The sequence below is a fragment of the Physeter macrocephalus genome, unplaced genomic scaffold (assembly GCF_002837175.3).
Source record: "Physeter macrocephalus isolate SW-GA unplaced genomic scaffold, ASM283717v5 random_680, whole genome shotgun sequence".
Taxonomy (NCBI): Eukaryota; Metazoa; Chordata; class Mammalia; order Artiodactyla; family Physeteridae; genus Physeter; species Physeter macrocephalus.
In genome coordinates, this window is record NW_021145996.1 from 1 (window position 1) to 20,606 (window position 20,606).

The following is a 20,606-nucleotide window of genomic DNA, read 5'->3' on the forward strand; positions in this document are numbered from 1 at the left end:
TGGGCTGAAGTTCATTCTCACCGTCAGTCTCCACCAGCCCACTCCCACCTCCTACGATCTCCCCTAGAAGAAAGGCGGATTTCTTTATGCCCTCCAACTGAACAAGGTTTCCAACTTTTGCGACAAAAGATTTCTTGTTTGTTGAAGGAGCAGGTCCTGACTTGCAGAGCTCTCTCCCTGCAGGGCTGGGATAAAACAAACTCGGAAGGCTAGTGAAAGAGTTGCTGAAATCACTGAACCAGAGCTGACTCTAGGGCTGGGGGCCTGGGGAAATCCTCCCTTGACCCAGTGGTCTGTTTTATCGCTTTCCTATCTTTTAAGCTGGCTTCTCTTACTATGACTCAGCTCCCAGATTGCTCAGAAAACAATCTTTTTCTCACTCAGAGGAGCTCAGTGCTGTTTTGTTCTCAAAGATGGAGCAAGAGGATAGTTATTTTTGACTTACCCTGTGAAGAAGACTTTTATTTTAAAATAACCCCATTGGAAACCTTATCCTTATCACCAACACCATACCGCCTCTACAGCAGAACAAATTAGCCCTGGACTTTGTATTGCCTGGTCCCCATCTCTCATCACTTGGGGACCCTCAGTGAGTCGTACGCCTCCAGTAAGATTCTAGGTGCCTCTAATGAGAGTTGGATACCCTAGACCAGCGGCACCCAGGTCTGTGCGGGGCACTCACGCTGCTCAGTGTTTCTGGATTACCCTAAAGAGCACATTCAGCCTCAAAACAGGAAGGAAAAGGAAGACTTTTCTGCTGCATCTGAAAATATTTTTTGTAAAAAATCTGCTCAGTCATCTCTAGAACAGGATAAAGACCAGACGTAGGCAGTGGACATGTCTTATCTGGAGGGAAAAGGGGACTTAACATGATAAACATCTCAGGACATGATAAAACCCAGAGATTCCTTCCTGGGCCATCATTAATTTAAAAAAAAAAATTCCAGTAATATGTGACTTATCAGAGAGATTTATATTCAGTTGAAAACCAAGCTATTTTTAGCTGAGCAAATGAGAATTCTTAAATTATAGTGGTGCAGAGTGAACCTTTGGCATATCTCTGGATGTCTCACTAAGTTTCTCAGGGGCCATCATTAATTTAAAAAAAAATTCCAGTAATATGTGACTTATCAGAGAGATTTATATTCAGTTGAAAACCAAGCTATTTTTAGCTGAGCAAATGAGAATTCTTAAATTATAGTGGTGCAGAGTGAACCTTTGGCATATCTCTGGATGTCTCACTAAGTTTCTCAGGGACAGTGATTTTCAGTGGTGACAGGATTAGAAAGAAACCTTTTGTGATGTCATACAGGAAACACACTCTAGAGAGGGCCCAGCACCTGTAGAACTTGGTAAAATTTTATTTATGAAAATAAATTTATTTAAAAAATTGATGTATTAAAGAGACTCTTAGGACTTCCCTAAGAAGTCCTATCCAATATGTATTATTGCATTTAAAAACTAACAGTATTAGGACTTCCCCGGTGGCGCAGTGGTTAAGAATCCGCCTGCCACCGCAGGGGACACGGGTTCGAGCCCTGGTCCGGGAGGATCCCACATGCTGCGGAGCAACTGAGCCCGTGCGCCGCAACTACTGAGCCCGCTCTCTAGAGCCCGCGTGCCACAACTACTGAAGCCCGTGTGCCTAGAGCCCATGCTCCACAACAAGAGAAGCCATTGCAATGAGAAGCCCGCGCACCACAACAAAGAGTAGCCCCCGCTCGCCGCAACTAGAGAAAGCCAGCGCGCAGCAACGAAGACCCAATGCAGCCAAAAATTAAAAAAAAAAAAAGAGAGAGACACTTACACTGCACTTAGAATATGTCAGGCACTATTCTAAGTGTTTTACAACTGTTTACTCATGTTCTTTTCTCTTCCTGCTTTGAGGCCCAGCATGCTGTTTAGCAGAAGCAATAGGATAAGTGGAGAAACACTGAGCATCCTGGCGTGGCTAGGGCAGCCCTGGGCACACTTACCCGTCTGCTTGGGTTGACGTCTGTTCCTAAGAGTAAACTTCAGCCTCAGGTTCTGTCCAGGCAGGAGTGTCCTCTGTGTCAGGCACGGCTCTCACCATCTTATCACCTGTACTTCACAACACCCCCGCCCTCCCAGCCCTCCTGTCTCTGACTTGTATGCCCTCTTACCTCCTGCTGCTTTTAGGCTAAACCAGATGAAACTGCTAATCTTTGTTGCTGATGTTTCGACTGGTTTTGTTTTATTTTAAAAAATGATAATTTCATGCAATTCACCCTTATATTGCCTACCTTTTAAAAAATATTGAGGTATAGTTGATTTACAATATAATCAGTTTCAAGCGTACAACATAGTGATTCAAATTTTTTTATAGACTATACTCCATTTATAGTTATTAGAAAATATTGGCTCTATTCCCTGTGCTGTATAATGTATCCTTGTAGCTTATTTATATAATACATTGTAGTTTGTACCTCTTAACTCCTTACCCCTATTGTGCCCCTCCCCCTTTCCGTCTCTGCACTGGTAGCCCCTAGTTTGTTCTCTATACCTGTGAGTCTGCTTCTTTTTGTTATCGTCACTAGTTTGTTGTATTTTTTACATTCCACATATAAGTGATATCACACAGTGTTTGTCTTTCTCTGTCTGACTTATTTCACTTAGCATAATAACCTCCAAGTCCATCCATTAATATTGCCTACATTTTAAAGAAGAGAAATGGCTGCTTAGACTGGTCTAAGTACCAATAACTTGCCCTAAATTCTCAGAGGTTCTCACTAGCAGTACCTGGATTCAAAATACAGTTTGCTCCCTTCTGAACTTACTAGTATGCTACTTTTAAGAGTTTGCACCCAAGAACCAGCTGCTGGGGTTTAAACATCAGATCGTCATCCTCGTATAAGGCTGTGACTTTGGGATAAGGATTTTTCGCTCTGTGTGTCAGTTTTCTCATCTGTAAAGTGGGGATAATAATAATGCAGTACTGTCCAATTTGTAGGATGGTCTTGACAATTGGATGAGGAAATCCAAGTACAGAATTTAGACAGTGCCAGGCACTCAGTAAGCACTCTATAAAGTGAGCTATTATCTTCAGGTTGCCTTTAATACTTTTTTTCCTGCTTGAGTAAATATACCAACACACACAGGCCTCTCCTTTGGCTGCTAACATGAGGCCCTCGAACTGAGAAAGTCAATAGTAAAAACTTAATTATGATGCCAAGTAGGTAGGAGATGCCCGATTAACAGCTGTTCTCACAATTTCCAGACGTCACTGGGGCTGAACCTGCACTTTTGTGTTACGCTACTGGATTCTTTCCCTTGTTCTTTATTTTTTTAAGGAGGAAACGGGGGCTGTCACTCCTCCTAGGGACGACAGGTGTGACTTATCATTCTCGATATGAGCCAAGGAGCCTCCAGAGGAGGGGAGGGAGAGCAGCCCGAGAACAGGAGGCCCAGGTCAATTCTTGTAAACTGTCCCTAAATCAGTCCTAGCAGGGGCCGGGAAATTCCCCCAGTTCAAAGTCTAGGAAGCGTGTCAGGCTGACCCCAGGGGTGCCAGGTGAGGAAATCCCCATCTTCCCAGTCCCAGAAGCCGCTCAGGTCGAAGTCGCTAGGTCTAAAGAGGACTCTGGCTTTTCTTAGGGCTGGTCACCGGGCGGAGCGGGGCGGGGCCTGGGCCGCGCAGTCCCTTTAAGGCCGCAGCCCACGTGCTCCGTGACGTCAGAGTAGGAAGTGTTTGAGGAAGTGGTGCTCGGCTGGCGGGTTTGAGATTCCCGCATTTTAATGTCGTCTGGGTGGCGCCCGCGCCCCGCCGCCAGGTGAGTCCCTCGGGCGGGCGCCCCCGGTGTCACCTGCCCGGCGGGCTTGCACCCCTCCTCTCCGAGGCTCGCGGAGACGCCCGTGACGGGTCCTGAGTCAGGGGTTCCTGGGCGGGGGGAGCTGGGAGGCCCCGGAGTCTGGCCCCGGCGGGGTGGTGTTGGGTGGCGGCCGCGAGGCGGGGGCCCGGGACGGGGCGGTGATTCGTCCGCGCCGCGGTGACGCAGGGACCGCGGGGAGCTGGGAGGGGAGGCGCCCCGGCCAGCGGTCAGGGCGCCCGGGCGGGGTCCCGGCTGGGGATTCCCTTGCAGGTCCTGGGCAGTGAGGCGCCCTGTCCTTTGAGGGACTCTCCTCCCTGCTGCTTCCATACAGCTTGGGGAGGGGGTGTTGTTGGAGGGGCTGCGAAAGGCTGGAGTTGGCTACCAAAACCAAACCAAACAACCTGGTTTATGTACGAGGTGAAAACCACTTCCGATTTTTCTCCTTTCACATGGAAGGGCTGTAGTATCTCTTGTCCATCTCCTTGCGTTCCATTCTTCCTTAACCTTCGCCTTTTGTCCCCCACCGCCAAATTGCTTACAGAGTTAGCAGGACATCAGTATGAGCTGGTCACCTTCCCTGCCAACCCAGACATGCGGGGCCTGGGAAATGAAAGAACGGCTTGGGACAGGGGGATTTGGGAACGTCATCCGATGGCATAACCAGGTAGGCCCGGTGCCGCTGGGAAGAGCTGGGGGCTGCGGGGTTGGGGGCAGGCTCCCCCCTCACTGCCTCTGCCCGACCCTGGGCTCCCTGGGTGAACGGGGCTCACCTTGGCCATGGGCTTCTTGGGAGAGAGTGAGAGACTCACACTCTGACTCCCCTAAGCTGACTCTAGGTTAGTGGTCCCCAAGCTTTATTGACTGTGTCACCTAAATAAATAGTAAAAAAAAAAAAAAAAAAAGTTTAAGCTTTCAGCTTCAGTTATATATATTGAAAATTATATATCTATGCTAACGTTAGAGTAACACCTACTAATACATTGTGTAGTGATATATTACATGTTATGAAACATGCAAAAATAGAAAAATCTAAAGTGTGAAAATAATAAAATATTTTTAAATGTTTGAAAAGTTAATTTAAAAAATATTTTAAGTACTTAACCAATTTTGATGTCTTCCCAGTATTGTTTGCAATACTTCACAGCACGAATTATACAGACGAATTATACAGAGACACACAAAAGTGAGAATTATCGTTAGGGATGGTGGGTGAACATCCGTATTTCCAATGATTTTTATAGTTTTGCATTCTTTGGACTGATTTCTTTTTAGCTCTGCTAGATCCTCATTGTTTTGTTTTAAACACCTTTATTGGAGTATGATTGCTTCACAATTGTGTGTTAGTTTCTGCTGTGTAACAAAGTGATCCTCATTGTTTTTATTCCTTATGTGTCTGACGTGAGTTTCTCACCCCACAAGCGTTAGGTCTTCTGTATTACTGTTTGTACTGGTGTTACATGCACTGAAGTTCTCCACAGCAGTGTCTTTAAGCCATTTGTCCATTTTATGAGCGTTATTTTGTTGAAATCGGATAATACCATCCATAATTCTACCAAAGTGGGGCACACGGAACCTGCAGCACGTCCTCCATCCCCTGCCTGTGGAATGCCATTTTCCTTGGGATCCCTCGAGTGTCAGAAGAGGCACGTGACCTGACAGATGATCTGAGGACGGTGCTGTACGGTTAATATCAGGAAAGCTTCATTTCGTGTTTATTTTTTGGATTCCAGTCTTGGGAAACCCCTACATATACCCAATTTGGAGACCACTGCTCGAGGGAACCCCCTCTCACCAAATAGATAATACTAGCTTCTTGACCCAAAATTCAGACACCGCAGAGCCCCTGAGGGAAGAAGGCTCCTGCTTTTTAATCAAGGGACGCGAGCATCTTTTTGGACTCAAGAGATGGAAAATTTCGTACCTCTTCCCAGGAGCCTGGCTGCAGCCAGCAGGGAGGGTCATCCAGGCCCCCGGCCAGCCATGGCAGAGGGCCATCTCAGACAGCCACCCTCCTGTATCAAGTGGAAGACATTTTAGGCCCTGCCCTGAACCCTGTCAGCTCTGAGTGGATGGAGCAGCCCCTGGAGGAATGTGAGAGCCAGAGCTGGAGGGCAGCGGACAGCCCTGCAGCTGGTAATTCTCACACTCACCCAGGAGACACCAATTCCAGCAAACCCTGTGGCTGGGATGGGGTTGTGGGGGGGGGCAGGGGTGCAGCCAGGGGCCTGGCATCAGGACAGGAGAGTCAGATCCTGCCACAGCCCCACGCAGACCTGGGCCGGGCTGCTTCCAGACAGGCCAGGGCTTCTGGAGTCTTGACTGCAGCAAGTGTCCCGCTGCAGCTGAGCTGGAGACATCTTGATTTCCTGCAGGAAGAGTTCTATCAGGATGTGCCGAGTGTCTGCCGCCTCTCACCCCAAGTGGCCTCCATCTGCTCTCTGGGCTTGGGATACGCTTGTCAGATGGAGTTTGTTTCTGGCTTTACAGCTGCGAGCCCAAGAGTGTGCATTTGTGTGTGTGTGTGTGTGTGTGTGTGTGTGTGTGTGTATGGACTTGTTTTCTAGAATTACTACTTTCCAGTTTCTTCTCCTGTTCAGAAACCTTAATTTTTAGAAAGCCAAAGGCCGAGCTCTCGTTCTCCCATTTGCGGCCCCTCCATTCCCTGCCTCTCCCCCGTCGGCTCCCAGCTGAGCCCTGTGTGGGACGAGCCCCTCTCTCCTGGACATCTTTGTGTGCATTCTGCCCCTGCCTCCAGGACCCCATGCAGACCACCTCCCACAGAGCCGGCAGGACCCCTGGTCCCGCGGGAGCTGGTTCTCACTGAACCCTTCGCCCTCGCTCGTTCGGGCAGCCTCGTGCACTGCGTGCTTTTCTGCCTACGAGTGTTCCCATCAGCCTGGGCTCTGCCTGGCTTTGGGCTTCTTTCACTCCCCCCCCTCAGAGACTCTCTTCGTGTTACACGTGTGTTAGGTGCACAGGGTCATCCACTCTTGGCTAAAGACCTTTTTGGAAAAGGGAAAGAGCCATTCATCCAGTGTTATAAATGTAAGCCTTCAGCTGTGATCATTGCGACCCAGGAGGGGGGCCCGGTGCAGTGAGACCTTGTACCGGAGGCCGGGGCCCGTCAAGAGGTCTGGAAGGCTGCCCCAAGGAAGCAGCGCTGGACAGGAGACCTGAGGATTGGTGGAAGCTAGCCGGGCAGAGAAGGCGGGAGGAGGATTCCAGGCCCAGGGTGCGGCCTGTTCGGAGCCCCTGCCGGGGGGTTGGGAAGGGTAGGTCATGGCAGGTGGATGTGAGCGCAAGGGCTGAGAGGGGAAGGGCTGCTGCAGGGAGCCCCGCTCGGGCTGCAGGAACACATGGCGGGGCCCAGGCAGTGCTGGGCTGGGAAGTGAGCTCTCCGAAAAAACTCCCGACTCTTGCAACTCCCGACTCTTGCAGCGTGACGGCTCCCACCGCGGCTTGTTTCTTGCCGCTGGCAGTTTAACCTCCTTTTTCACCGAATTCCTGAGTATTAGCAGTCAGCTCTCGGGATCCGGTACTGGGCCCCCACTGGCACTGCCCCGTCTGTTGGGGAGACCAGTTAAGTAAGAGGTTTCCGGAGCAGTCCGGGTGCGAGATTGGACTGGGCTGATGCTGGTGGACGTGGGGGGAAGTGGGCAGATTTAAGAGCTTTGCAGGGTGACATTGGCAGGACACGGGGTGGAGGGGACGGTGAGGGGCTGGGGGAGAGGTGTCCAGCGATCCCAGGTGTGTCGAGAGCACTGGCCCGGGGCCTGGCTCCGTCCAGGAAGCACTCCAGGTCCTCCAGGGGCGTTCCCCCCTTGGGGATATCCCTGGGCTGCTCTGGGTGCTTAGGGGAGGGTCTTTAATCGGTGTTCAGGATCAGAACACGAGCGTGTTCTCCGGGGGGACACCCCTGCTTTCAGCACCTCTGGAGGAGAGCAGCTGAGATAGGGTGGTGGTTACTTAACTCCAGTCGGGCAGAGTAATTGCTCATATTCGCCATGACAACCATGTACGTTTTCCTAATGCGCCATGTACCTTGTCTACAAGAGAGAATATTTGTCCTTCATCACAGGAGGAGCATAAAGGAGCCTAAGCATTGGTGTCCTCAGTCAGATGAGTCAGACTGATGATCAGACCCATCTTTTTTTTTTTTTCAGTATTTTTAAAATTAATTAATTAATTAATTTTTATTTTTGGCTGCGTTGGGTCTTCGTTGCTGCGCGTGGACTTTCTCTAGTTGTGGCGAGCGGGGGCTACTCTTCGTTGCCGTGCGCGGGCTTCTCGTTGCGGTGGCTTCTCTTGTTGCAAAGCACAGGCTCTAGGCGCGTGGGCTCAGTAGTTGTGGCTCGCGGGCTCCAGAGCACAGGCTCAGTAGTTGTGGCGCACGGGCTTAGTTGCTCCGCGGCATGTGGGATCTTCCCGGGCCAGGGCTCGAACCCGTGTCCCCTGCACTGGCAGGTGGATTCTTCACCACTGCGCCACCAGGGAAGTCCAGACCCATCATTTATTGAGAATGTCCTGTATGCCAGCATGGGCGAGGTGTTTCACATGCGTTATCTCCGGTCTGCTCAACCACCCTAAATGGAAGTACTGTTGTCTTTACTCCCATTTTATAACTGAGGAAACTGAAGCATAGAGAAGTCAGCCCCTTACTCAGAGAAGCTAAGCTAGTAAGTAAAGGAGCGGGAATCTTCTGAACCTATGTCTGTTTGAATTCCAGCCTCGTGCCCCCTCCACTGGCTTGTGGCTTCTCCAAGGTGGGGATCCAAGGTCAGGGACACCCTGGAACAGGCTCAGTTGAAGCACTAAAGGAAAAACACCCCTTTGGATGACAAAATATATAAGTCTTCCTTGCTAAACAGAGAACCCTAAAGTGAATATTTCCCAGGGAGGAAGGGCAGTGCAACAAATGACCCCACCTGTTTCCCTGAGGTTTTTGGTTCTCTTACCAAAAAATGGGCCTTGACAATCCTTGCTGTGCGGATACTCCCTTAAATCTTCAGCCCGAGGGTCAGTACTTTCTGGATGGGCTGATATTTTCAATAAGGTGTTTGTCAAACACAAAGGAAGAAGAAGAAGAGGCGGGGACCGCAGTGACCTCAGCTGCAGCCCCCTTTGGGAGCGAGGGGGAGAAAACTCAGGACTCGCGGTCGCACAGCCTAGGCTCAAGTCCTGGCTCCGGTGTCGGCAGCTTCAGGGCTCTGGGCCGCAGCCTCCCGCACGGATTTGAAAGAAGCTGAGTTATCGATCCCCTCTGCTCTCAGCTTGTCTGGGCCAGACGTGGCGCTGCTACACCCTGGAAGCCTCTGGACACGTCCCAGGGAACCTCACAGATACCACGTACTCACTCTGTGCGCTGTGATGGGAGGGGCTGGGAGTTGCTGCCCTGGTCCCCGAGGACACACCAGTCATCCCTCTAGAAGTGGCTCTGGCTCTCCTTGTCCCCTCACTGGACGACACTAAGCTCACTTTAGCCTGTCTGTGTGTCTTCAGGTCTTAAAGACTTTGAGCACGGGCCTGAGGCCATCGGGGCTCCGTCAGGGAAAAAAGGAGGTGACTGTGCTCTAGTCGAGGGGATAAAGTGAATCCTCAGGAACGTATCAAGTGAGTGTAAGTATGAGCACCAAATCGTGAGGAAATAATCTCGGCTCCTGTTTATCGGGAATGTCATTGCCAGTTGTGCTGGGTGCTTTACCCACACTGTCTCGTCGATGCCCGGAGGTGATCGGAGGCTTCTCAAAGCAGAGTTTCACGGGAAGTGGACTGCAGGTGGTGGGACGGGGAGAGCACCGTCTACACGGGGCTAGGAAGGGAACGGTGCTGCGGGAATGTGCGCCAGGCCCTCAAGGATCAGATGCTCCGTCTCGTTTAACTGACCGCACCGGCAGGGGTAGAGTCGCCTCCACCTGGTGGATAAAGACCCAGAGGTCTAATGGGCTCAAGGTCGCACATTCAGCAGGCGGAGTACAGGGATCATGATCTGACCTGCTTCACCCCTGAGCCCCTGTGGGTGGGTCTGGAGGCCGCCGTGCCCATTAGGTGTTTACTCCAAAGGGAGTGGGGAGCAGTCGGCCGTCTCGGCGTAGAATGGTCACTGGGCTTGAATCGGGTGAAGCTGCGGCCAGACCTCGGCCTTCTGACTCTCAGGCCTGGGTTCTGTCCCTAGGATCTCTCTGGGTCCAGCTTCGCACCTCCTTCCTGAAACACTCATCTTGGAGGGAGGACCTGAGAAGGAACAGGGAAGGTATTTCTAATCCCCCTCTTGGACCGCGGAGGCCTGTTGGGTGGTTGCCGCGGTAACAAGAGTCGGCTTTCTGACCTGAGGGTGTAGGGACCCCTCGGCTTCCCATGCATGTCCCCATGTCGTTAGAAGAACACCATCTGCCCGCCGCCCTCACTTCAGAGCATACCCACGTTTATACGCGAGGTTCGCGTTTTCCTGTACAAAAGGCAGTCACAGACACTCAAAGGACCTTCATAATCAACTGCCTTTGATGTAGGTACCACTGTGGGCCCCTTTCTCCATTTTCTCAAAATACACATCACTTCTAAATTTTGCCCCGACTTACTGGGAGTCGGATACTGCGATGGTTTGGGCCGAGTCTGGGTTTTCAGAGAACTGAGCTGAGAGTGGGAGGTTCCGAGCCAAGTGGAGTAAGTCATCCATGCCCTCGACTGTCATTGCTGCTGGGAAACCAAGCCCCCTGCCCCCTCCCCCGACTTTCAAAAACATCTTCGTAGTCTGTTTACGATGAATTGAATTTCGCTTTCCAGAGCCAGTATGTTTTTAGCAATGGAAGGTCATTCTCTTTGGGTTTCTGTTTCAAATGAAACATTACTCATGGAAAAACGGGAAGGTTTTAGAGTACTTCCTAGAGGGCCACCGGGTAAGAAAAGTTGTGTCTGTGTCTGCATGGGACACTCAGGCCTAGGAAGTCAGGATTTCCCCTGCCGCCGTAGGATGAAGCTGAGCTGTCCAGAGTCAGTGTTGGTGTCTGTGCCCACTTAGTCTGTGATGTGTTCCGTGTTCATATCGTTAAGTTCGCTCTTTAGGTTTGGTTTGGCTGTTGAGACCAATATCGGATCAGTCTTCAATATCAGAATCTACTTGTGGATTCCGGCATGGGCCAGGTGATGGCTGTGTGTTAGCTCCGGTGTTTGTGTTGGGCAAAAGACTATAGTTATCTACAGTCACCCAGCATGTACAGGTAGAGTCTATGAAATATTTTCTAAGTCACTTAAGAAGTCTACCCTTGGGGTTTGATTTATCTGTTCTCTTTATGAAGGAAGCATACTGTTTATGCTTGGGAGAATAATGACGCCTCCCAAAGTGTCTGCGTCCTAACCACTTGAGCCTGTGACTGTTAGGTTACGTGGCAGAGGCAATTAAGGTTGCTAATCAGCTGACTTAAATGGGAAGATTATCCTGGGTGATCTGGGTGGACCCGCTGTAACCACAAGGGTCATTAAAAGTGGGAAAGGGAGGCCGGAGAGTCAGTGTCAGAGTGATGCAACCACAAAGATTCAGCTGGTCACTGATGGCTTTGAGCTGCAGGAAGGGGCCATGAGCCAGGGGATGAGTGCAGCCTCTAGAAGCTGGGGCGGGCGGGGGTGCGCATTCTCCGGAAAGGGACACGGCCTGCCCACATCTTGATTTTAGTCCAGCGAGGCGCTTGCCAGACTTCTGACCTCCAGAACTATCAGGAAATAAATTTGTGTTGTTTTAAGCCAATAAGCTGGTGGCAATTCATTGTAGCAGCAATAGAAAACGAATACACTGTTCTGTGTATTGAAGTTAAAGTAGGTACAGATTCTTAAACTCTCAGAGACATTCTGAGGTAGCACCATGCGTAGCAGTATCTTCTTCGAAACTGTTGCATAAAGCTCTGTCCAGCACAACGTCACACGCTTGAGTGGACGCTCCCAACGGCGTCACCTCCTTTTACAGCCTGGCCGTCAGTCTTCTCTCATTGGTAGATCTCGGCATCCCAGCCCGGGTTCCTGTGCGATCCCGCCCACCTGGAAACAGGCATCTAGACGCATGTCAGAGCGGCTGTTGGTGAAATTACCAGAGAACTGGGCGAAAACATTCTAGTCTGAACGCTTAGTGGGAAGTGAAACTCGAAAGCAGATTCAAATCAGTTCGAGAGCAGAGGAATCGGGAAGTTCACGCTGTAGAGGATGGAGCGTCTTGTGAGATGTAACTCAAGTCTGTTTGTACATCGATTAAAGAAATAGTGGTCTCTTGATACACACCGTAACTCTTGACAAGTATTAGCTGAACGTCCACCCAAGTTCACTCGTCCAGCTGTACTGACGGGTTCAAGAGCAACAGAATTGACAGTTTTTGAAAGAGGTCAGCTCTTCTTCAATAGGGCTTCTGAGTCCAGGCCAGAGATAGGATTCTAAGAGCAAAGTAAGTGAACGATGTGGCACAACCTGGCCATCAGCGCCTGCCTGGCACCAGGGAGTGTTGGCACAGAGGCAGGCATGGACCACCGCAGGGTGAGCCTGGGGAACACTGTGCTGGGTGAGAGGCCGTCACAAAAGGCCACATCTGTACGATCCCACTTAGATGAAATGTCCGAACGGCTAAATCTGTAGAGACAGAGTGTAGACGGGTGGTTGCCCGACGCTGGAGGAGGTTGGGGAGAAACGAGAAGTGATGGCTGACGGGTATGGGGTTTCTTTGGGGGACGATGAGCGTGTTCTAAAAACAACTGTGGCTTTGGCCACGTTACTCTGAATGTGCCCCAACCGTTAACGTGTCCCAACCATTAACGTGTATGCTTTATTTATTTATTTATTTATTTTTGGCTGTGTTGGGTCTTCATTGCTGTACGTGGGTTTTCTCTAGTTGCGGCGAGCGGGGGCTACTCTTTGTTGCCGTGCGCGGGCTTCTCACTGCGGTGGCTTCTCTTTGTTGCGGAGCACGGGCTCTAGGCACACGGGCTTCAGTAGTTGTGGCACACGGGTTCAGTAGTTGTGGCTCACGGGCTCTAGAGCGCAGGCTTGGTAGTTGTGGCACACGGGCTTGGCTGTTCAGTGGCATGTGGGATCCTCCCAGACCAGGGCTCGAACCCGTGTCCCCTGCATTGGCAGGCAGACTCTCAACCACTGTGTCAGCAGGGAAGTAAGTCCCCACATGTGTGCTTTAAACAGCTGAATTGAATGGTATGTGAGTTATAGCTCGGTAGAGCTGTTGAAAAAAAAAAAGCATGTAAGGTGACTGCATGACAGAGGCTTACCCACAGCCACGTGTGGATTTGATAAAAGCCACTTATTTCTGAGAGTGCCCTGGAGGTGTGGCAAGTACCTGCTTCGGGCCTCGGAGCCGTCACGGTCAAAAGATGCCTCCGCCTTCTTCCCGAAGCTTTTGTTTTGAATGTCGGTTTTAGGGATGGGTCTGTTGACCAGCGAGTCAGGGGTCTTAGTGGACACCGTCTGTCTCCGTCCGGGACTCCCATTTTCCTTTTCCTCCCGGGTGGGTCCTTGTTCACAGGGATAGTGGCTAGTTTGGTGGACGTGTGACCGCGATGCACTTCCGCCGCCCTCGGGAAGCATGTGTTCCCGGGGACCTTGCCACATCCTCGACATGCCTCTGTTAAGTCCTGTTCTGTACCGAATGAACCCCTGCACTTACAGAGCTTATGATTCCTTACGGTATGCATTTTCATAAACAGAGACAATGGTCCGACAGGGCCTGTAGGACACCCATCCTTCAGTTGGGCACCAGTAGGATTCTGGTACCGTTCTGAAGCCTTTTCTTGCTGGATTTACACTCCGCCCGTCCCACCGGCTGGGGCTTGTCCCAGGGCTCATGGCACGTGGGCTGTGGGGGGAAGGGGTCTCGCCGCAGGTGTGTAGGGTTTGCGGGGTAGGGGTGGAGGTCGGCTTGCTCGCTGATGGCAGGGCCAGCACCCAGGCTGCTGCCACAGAGCCATGGCCAGGGCAGCTGCTGACCCTCGGCCGTCCTGGGGGCCCCATGAGCCAGGAGGTGGCGGCCGAGTGCTGTCCTGGATTCTGTCTAGACACCTAGGGGAAGGGAAGAGTTAATTCTCGGGGCCCAGGCAGTCGCTCATTCACGAGAATTGTCGTGATTCCCTTCGTTCACGGAGCCTCCATCGAGGGCACTGTGCCAGGTACTGCATTAGAGGTTAAACGCACGAGGAGGGACAGGCCCATAGTTTAACGGAGAAAAGAGAGAATAACCCTGTGACCCTACGGAAAGTAAGTCTTTGGTAGGTAAGTACAATGAAGGAGTGGGGGCCCGGTGCCTGGGCATCTGCACGAGCCAGAACAGAGACCCTAGAGCACAGGACCGGGCCGATGGTCTGATCTAGACTTGGCGTCAGACGCCTGGGGTGGAGTTGACGGGGGGTGATGGAAAGGCAGGTTAGAGCCCAGCCCGGAAGGGTTTTACGTGCCAGGAGTGCCTGTGTGACATGGGTCTGCCCCCACGAGTGTTACTGAGCACCCCTAAGGGCTGGACACTGCTAGGGGCTCAGCTCCACGACAGCCCTGAAAGGTGGGTGTCAGTGTTCCGATTTTACAGGTGAAGACACTGAGCCAGACCTCGTGGTCTGCCGGGGGTCACAGAGCTGGTACATGGCTGCGTCGGGATTTGAATCAGCCTGTGTTCCATCTCCTATACCAGGCTTGCATTCTCTCTGGAGAGAGAAACCCCCCCGAGGGAGAAGCATGAAGCCTGAAGCCAGGGCATTAACTGTTAGGTTGAAGTGCAGGGAAGTGCCCTTTGCATGGGTCGGAGGTCACGTCCAGCAGCGCTGGGGTCTGAGGAGTGAGGACCCTCTGGGGTAGGAGTGGCCGGCAGAGGTCTCGCGGAGGAGGTGGGGACGGCGCAGAGCCTCGGTGTGGACTTGGGATGGATAGAGATGAGGGGAGGGGGCGGGCTGGGAGGTGGGGCTGGTGGGGACCCACGTGACGGGCTGGAGGTGACTGGGGGACATCTGTTCAAGTGGGCACCCATGCAGACCTCGGGAGCCTGGAAGTGACGGCGCTCCGTGCTCCAGGTCCTAGGGAGACAACTTCGGATTTGACCCTCGGCTTTCTCTGATCCTCCCGTATGTGTCCTCTGCAGGAAACGGGCGAGCAGATCGCTATCAAGCAGTGCCGGCAGGAGCTTAGTCCCCGGAACCGCGAGCGCTGGTGCCTGGAGATCCAGATCATGAGGAGGTGAGGGCCTGGTGCATGAGCGGGCCCGGGTACCGCAGGGCGGGGGCCTGGGACATCGGAATGCCTCTGGAGGGAGCTCGCAGGCCGAGCTCTGGGAGGTGGATCAACAGCCCCAGTTCTGTCTGCGAAAGAGTCATAAATCCCGGTCCCTCAATAAGGACCCCGGCCAAACTGTCCAGAGGGGTGACTTCTGGAGGAGTGGCAGTTACAGCCCACCACTTGGCCTTGCCAAGGGCTCTTGGCGGCTTTCTTTGTTACATTAAATTATTTAAAATAGCCATCACAGTGAATTTTCCTTTGTTGGCAAAAGTCCTTGTTTTCTCCAGTGTTTCCAATTCCGAGCTGGTACGTGAGTCTCCCGTGCCCTGACCCTGTTGCTGTCGTCTGTTCCTCCAGGGTGCCCTCCAGCCAGGAAGGCACGTGGGGAAGCTCACAGACCGACAGGCCCCAGACAGGGGCTCCCTGCTGGAGCTCAGGGAAAGGGGAGGCGTCCCCTTGTTTGCAGGTGAACGTGCGCCCACACGCGCGCACGGACACACGCACATGCACGCACACGCGCACGCACGCACGCACGCACTCACACCCCGCCCAGTGGTGTGAGATCCGAAGTCACCCTGCTTTCTCTGCCTCAGAGCAGTGCGGAGATACAGGGAGGACTTGCCGAGGGCCCTCTGAAGAGAACGGAGCTCTGCACGGGGCGCCAGAGCCGGGGCTATGGTGCCGACAGTAGCGCTGCCGGGGCCCTGGGCGAGTGCTGAGCCCCGCGTCTCCTCGCCGCTCGTTCTCCAGGGCCCTCGGCGCCTGCAGGCCGCCCTCCCTCACTGGTTCCCTCCCCCCAGGCTGAACCACCCCAACGTGGTGGCCGCCCGGGACGTCCCTGAGGGCATGCAGAGCCTGGCTCCCAACGACCTGCCCCTGCTGGCCATGGAGTACTGCCAGGGAGGGGACCTGCGGAAGGTGAGGCTGCGGGGGCCGGGCAGGGCGCTCGGGAGCCTCAGGGCGGGGTTGCGGGGTCGCGGGTGCACGGAGGGCAGGGAGGGGCTAGCCGTGCACCCTGCGCAGCTGTCGCTGACGTGACGCGGAAGACCCACCAGGTCCGAGCGCAGGGAGAGGCCGGTCAGACTCCAGGACGGGCCTTCCTCCCTCGGCACGCTGGGGCCACTTGAGCCCTTCGGTGTCGTCGTGGCCACTGGCCCGGATCGGAGGGCTTCTCCCAGATGTGGCCGCCCGGGGTCCTGGAGCGGGGCAGGAAGGGACTGGCTCGGGCCAGCCGGGCTGGGGACCCAGAGACCCACTGACTCAGCTTCTGGGCCCCTCTCCCTTTCTTCCCGCCGCATCCACCGCATCCCTTTGCCAGAACGCACGCTGCGGGGTGGGTGTCGGGGACCATTGTGTGTCCCCCTCCCCAGCGATCTCCAGAACAGTGTCACGACCCGTTCTTACACGTGGCCTCGTGTGATCCTCAGCAGCCCGTGACATGGGTAAAACGGATGGGATCCCGTGTGAAGGGTGGGCCCCGAGGGCCCACGTGGGTGTCTGGGCCTCACACAGCTGCAGCGGCAGAGGCTGGGTCACGGCCAGTGGGTCCCAGCTGCGGGCCCCCTCCATCTGTGAAGGGAGTAGCGCCCGGCACACGAGGACCATGAGAGCTCTGGGCAGAAGCTGGTTTTGTATTGCAAAGAGGTTGCCTGTTCGTCTCCACCCCCTTCACCTCGCAGTCTGGACAAAAGTCTGCATTGTTCGGGGGCGCGGTCAGGATAGCCAGGCAGTTCTTCCATCCGTACTCGGCACTTTCCGGGACCCGGCATCGCGTGCTTTCCCAGCACTCTTCCGGCCCCTCCCGCCTTCCCTCTCCAAAGGAGACTTTCCATGAGGGTTGGTGTGCCCGGGTGGCTGTCCCATCCTGGGAGATGGGCTCATCCTGGGGTTCAGGGCAGGATGTGAGCACAGTCATTGGCAACCCCCAGGCCGGGGACTGATAACCGATGACAAATGGGGAACTTGACAACGCTTCCATTTTCCTCTTATCTTCCTAACCTTTGACAGCTGTCTGATTCCTAACTGCAGCTATTTAAGGAGATAAAGCCGCGTCACTGTAGTTCAGTGGACAGTCCTTAGAGGGCCGCGTGGGAGGGGTGGGAGGTGACCAGCGTACAGAGGCAGAGGACTTCGGACGTCATCTTGTAGGCAGCAGGGAGCCAGTTGGCCAGGGAAGAAGCTGACATAGACTTCGGTGTGATTGACCTGGCACGGGGTGCAGGATGGTGCAGGGGTCGCCGGAAGCGATTGTACCCCACGGGGCCTTGGTCCACACGGTCACCAGGGGACCTGGGGTGCCTGCGGTCTGTCCTCTTTGTTCTCCAAATGAGGTGGCTCGTCTTTCCCACCTCTAGAAAGTTCAGAATCTGCACCTGGTCTGGGGAGACAAGCTTGGCCAGCACGGGAGTGAGGGTAAAAGCCAGAGCGCCGTGTGTGTGCCTGTCGCAGGGAGCGGCTGGCGGACGTCCGCGGGTGTAGGTGTGAGTTAACGATGGGGCACCCCATCGGGAAGTTACTTCCTGAAGTTGAGGCCGGCTTCCAGCAGCAGACGGAGCCCCTTGACAGGCTTGCCAGGGCCAGGAGGGCACAGGGGCTGAGCACTTGGGCACGAGCCTCAGGTGGACCTGCGTCCTATGGCAGCTCTGCCGTGCAGCGGCCGTGGTGGCCGACGGATGGCTGGACCCCTCCCGTCCAGCATTCTCACCTGTGAAGTGAAAATGCCGCCAGTGCTGGCCTGGCGGGGGGAGCGGGAGGGAGGGTGAAGTGAGACGGGGCAGGTGAGGCGGCACTGAGCCTGTCCACGCAGCTCTGCCGGGGGCCCGGCACGTACAGAGTGCTCACTGCCCGGTGCCTGCTGTCGTCCCCACCCCACAGCAAGGCCGCGTCGGGGAAGGGGTCGGAGGGAGGTGTTCAGTGGCTCCTTCGGGCTCTCGGGAGCAGTGAACCAGCTGTGGCTGAGCTCAGATGGGCCTGCTTCCCCCAGGACCACGGCACAGGTGAGACTCTGAGAATGACTCAGAGTTAGGGTTAGGGTTACACACGGGAGCGCTTCTAGGAGCTCTCAGATGCTTCCTCCTTCCCCGCCTGGGCCGACCCTGCCAGTCCTGCCTGGGCTGGCTGTCCGCCCAGGTCCCTGAGGCCCAGGGCCCAGGGAGTGCTCAGACGGCCTCGGCTGGAGAAGGACGCTTGTGGGCGCACTGGTGGCTGGTGACCGCTCCCCCTGACGCCTCTTTCCCCTTCTTGACAGTACCTGAACCAGTTTGAGAACTGCTGTGGCCTGCGGGAAGGAGCCATCCTCACCCTGCTGAGCGACATCGGTAAGTCCCAGCCCTGGAAGTCAGGCCGTGCCCTCCGGGGAGAGGCCTCCGGGGGCGACGAGGGCAGGTGACTGGTCCTCTGGTCTCTACGGAGGTGGGGCTGTCGGGGACAGATGGTGGTGGAGGACTGGGGACGGTGGGGATGTCAGCAGGGCCTCGTCGGGCTGGCGCTGAACTCAAATAGATTTCCCTTCCTTCCGGACTAAGTCATGAGGTGAATGATGGTGTATATAGGGTAACAGATTTCCTTTCCCATTAAAAGCTCCACTCCCTACTTTCCCAGAACAGCCAGTGATGGAGTAGGTTGTCTGTCCTTTGAATGAATTTCATCCCTTGGCAATGAATTTTTCCACTTCCACACTGGTGGTTCTTTTGCTGGCCGCAGGCTTAGGAAAAACAGGCCTTGTTTATCCCTTTGGTGCCCTTGGTGTCCTCCGAGGAGGGTGTCCATGACCCTCAGAGAAGGCCTGGCTGGCAGCCCGGCTGGCCTGGGAAGCGGGAGCCTGACCTCAGCCTGCAGGGGTCAGATCTAGTCTCCTCCACCCTGGCGCCTGCTGTTATTTATGGGGTAAACCTCCAAGGTTGGTGGTGCAAGGATCTAAAGTTTAGAGGTACCCAGAGTTCATCACTGAGCCTTTGCCCCCAGATTGGGGGAATGACGTCATTTTCACCCCTCTGCCACCACAACCTCTTCGAAGCTGTATTTTTCGTTTTTCCTTCTATGCGTTCAAACTTTCTTTTTAGGAAAATATCAAACATATAGGAAAGTCGGAAGAGTAGTGAAACCCACACACCCGTCACCCAGGTTCACCAGTTGTTACCGTCTCACCACGTCTGTAAAGCTGTGTTGACTGACGCTTGGCCTGGGAGGGCAGGGGGCCTCTGGTCCCCGCGGCTCTGGGTCTGCTTCCCTCTCACTCTGGGCAGGAAGGAAGTGAGTGGAACCGAGGGATGACATGCTTAAGGTTAGGATCCGAGCGGTCGGACATAGAAAATTCCCTCTCCCCCTGTAGCCGGTGTCCCTGTCCTGTGGATGGGGTTCACGGTGAGGGCAAGTTGACCTGGCGCCAGTTTGGGGTTTTTCTTTCCAGCTCTATTGAGGTATAACTGACAGGTAACACATGTAAGTTTCAGGTGTGCAGCGTGAAAACATCGCACCGGTTTTACGTGACCCGTCACCGGCCAGACTGCTTCCCTCGTGTGGGTGTGTGGGAGGTGCCCTCTCTCACTCCCTAGGGCGTCCAGTCCTTAGGCCAAGATCCCACCTGTTCCCTCGACACCCTGCCCCACCCTGGCCCATCCACGCTGTGCTTACACATTTACCTCTTTTTTGCCCCAGTGGCCACATCAGTTTATTCTCTGTTGGGTTGAAGCCAGGTTAGAAGGTTGGGGCATATTCTTTTGCTCTTCACGGGCAACTTTGATTTTGTTTTTCTCTGGTTAGAGCTGCTTCAAGTCATTTTTTTTGTATGTTATTCCCTCAAATATCGTGCTTCCCCTCATTAGGTTATTTGTGCATTCAGGAGATCGTTATTAAGAAAGCCTTTAAATTAATGGCTCAAGCACACGAAACTGTGTACTTCCTCATGCAGCCTTCTGCTGCCTCAAGTGACTGTAGTGATATTCATAGAGCCTCTGCTGGTCACGTGTCCCTTGGTGTGGGCCTGTGTCACATCCAGTTACCTTGGCCTCCTGCGGTAGCTTTCCTGTGATGCATTCAGGGTGTCTGTGTGTAAGTTACATGTAAATCACAGTCATGAAGACGGGAGACAGGTTCACTCCACGTGCTTATGTGGCTCCTTTCTTCTGTCGGTGGATGAGTATCAAAGGTCTTTAGGTCGCTGATTCCCTATCTTTCCTCTCTGTGGCCCCAGGTTGGAAATAATGAGGCTTTGAAGTACTAGTCAATAAGACTTAAGTCCGTGAAGGCCCAGACTTAGTCACTGCTGTGTCTCTGGCATCTGGAACAGCAGTAGTACCTTATGTAGCAGCTTCTTTGTAAATATTTGTCAAACAAATGAAATAAATCCCAAAGGAAATTAGAATAAGGGCCTATTTTTTTATTTAAAAGAACCGCTGTCCACATATAATTAAATTAACACTCCCAGGTCAAATACCAGCGCTTCCACCTGTTGGCAGTGTGGCCTAGGGCACGTTATTTAATTCTTTTTTTTTTTAAATATTGTTTTCCATGGTGAGGTTGGGCTTTGTTTGTTTG

General features: G+C 53.6%; 1 protein-coding gene across 2 annotated transcripts in view; it reads left to right on the forward strand.

Annotated features, from left to right (window-relative positions):
* Positions 1-3,688: 3,688 nt before the first annotated feature.
* The window catches only part of IKBKB (inhibitor of nuclear factor kappa B kinase subunit beta), a 46,266-nt gene continuing 29,348 nt past the window's right edge, over positions 3,689-20,606 (forward strand). Inside the window, exons 1-5 of one of the 2 annotated variants that reach the window (XM_028486154.2) lie at positions 3,689-3,791; positions 4,372-4,494; positions 14,938-15,032; positions 15,872-15,989; positions 18,319-18,388. In XM_028486154.2, coding sequence (XP_028341955.1) covers positions 4,390-4,494; positions 14,938-15,032; positions 15,872-15,989; positions 18,319-18,388 — 388 coding nt within the window. In that variant the 5' untranslated portion in view covers positions 3,689-3,791; positions 4,372-4,389. Of the gene's footprint in view, positions 3,792-3,884; positions 4,248-4,371; positions 4,495-14,937; positions 15,033-15,871; positions 15,990-18,318; positions 18,389-20,606 lie in introns of those variants that run through there. The other variant, XM_028486155.2, reaches the window with a different exon arrangement.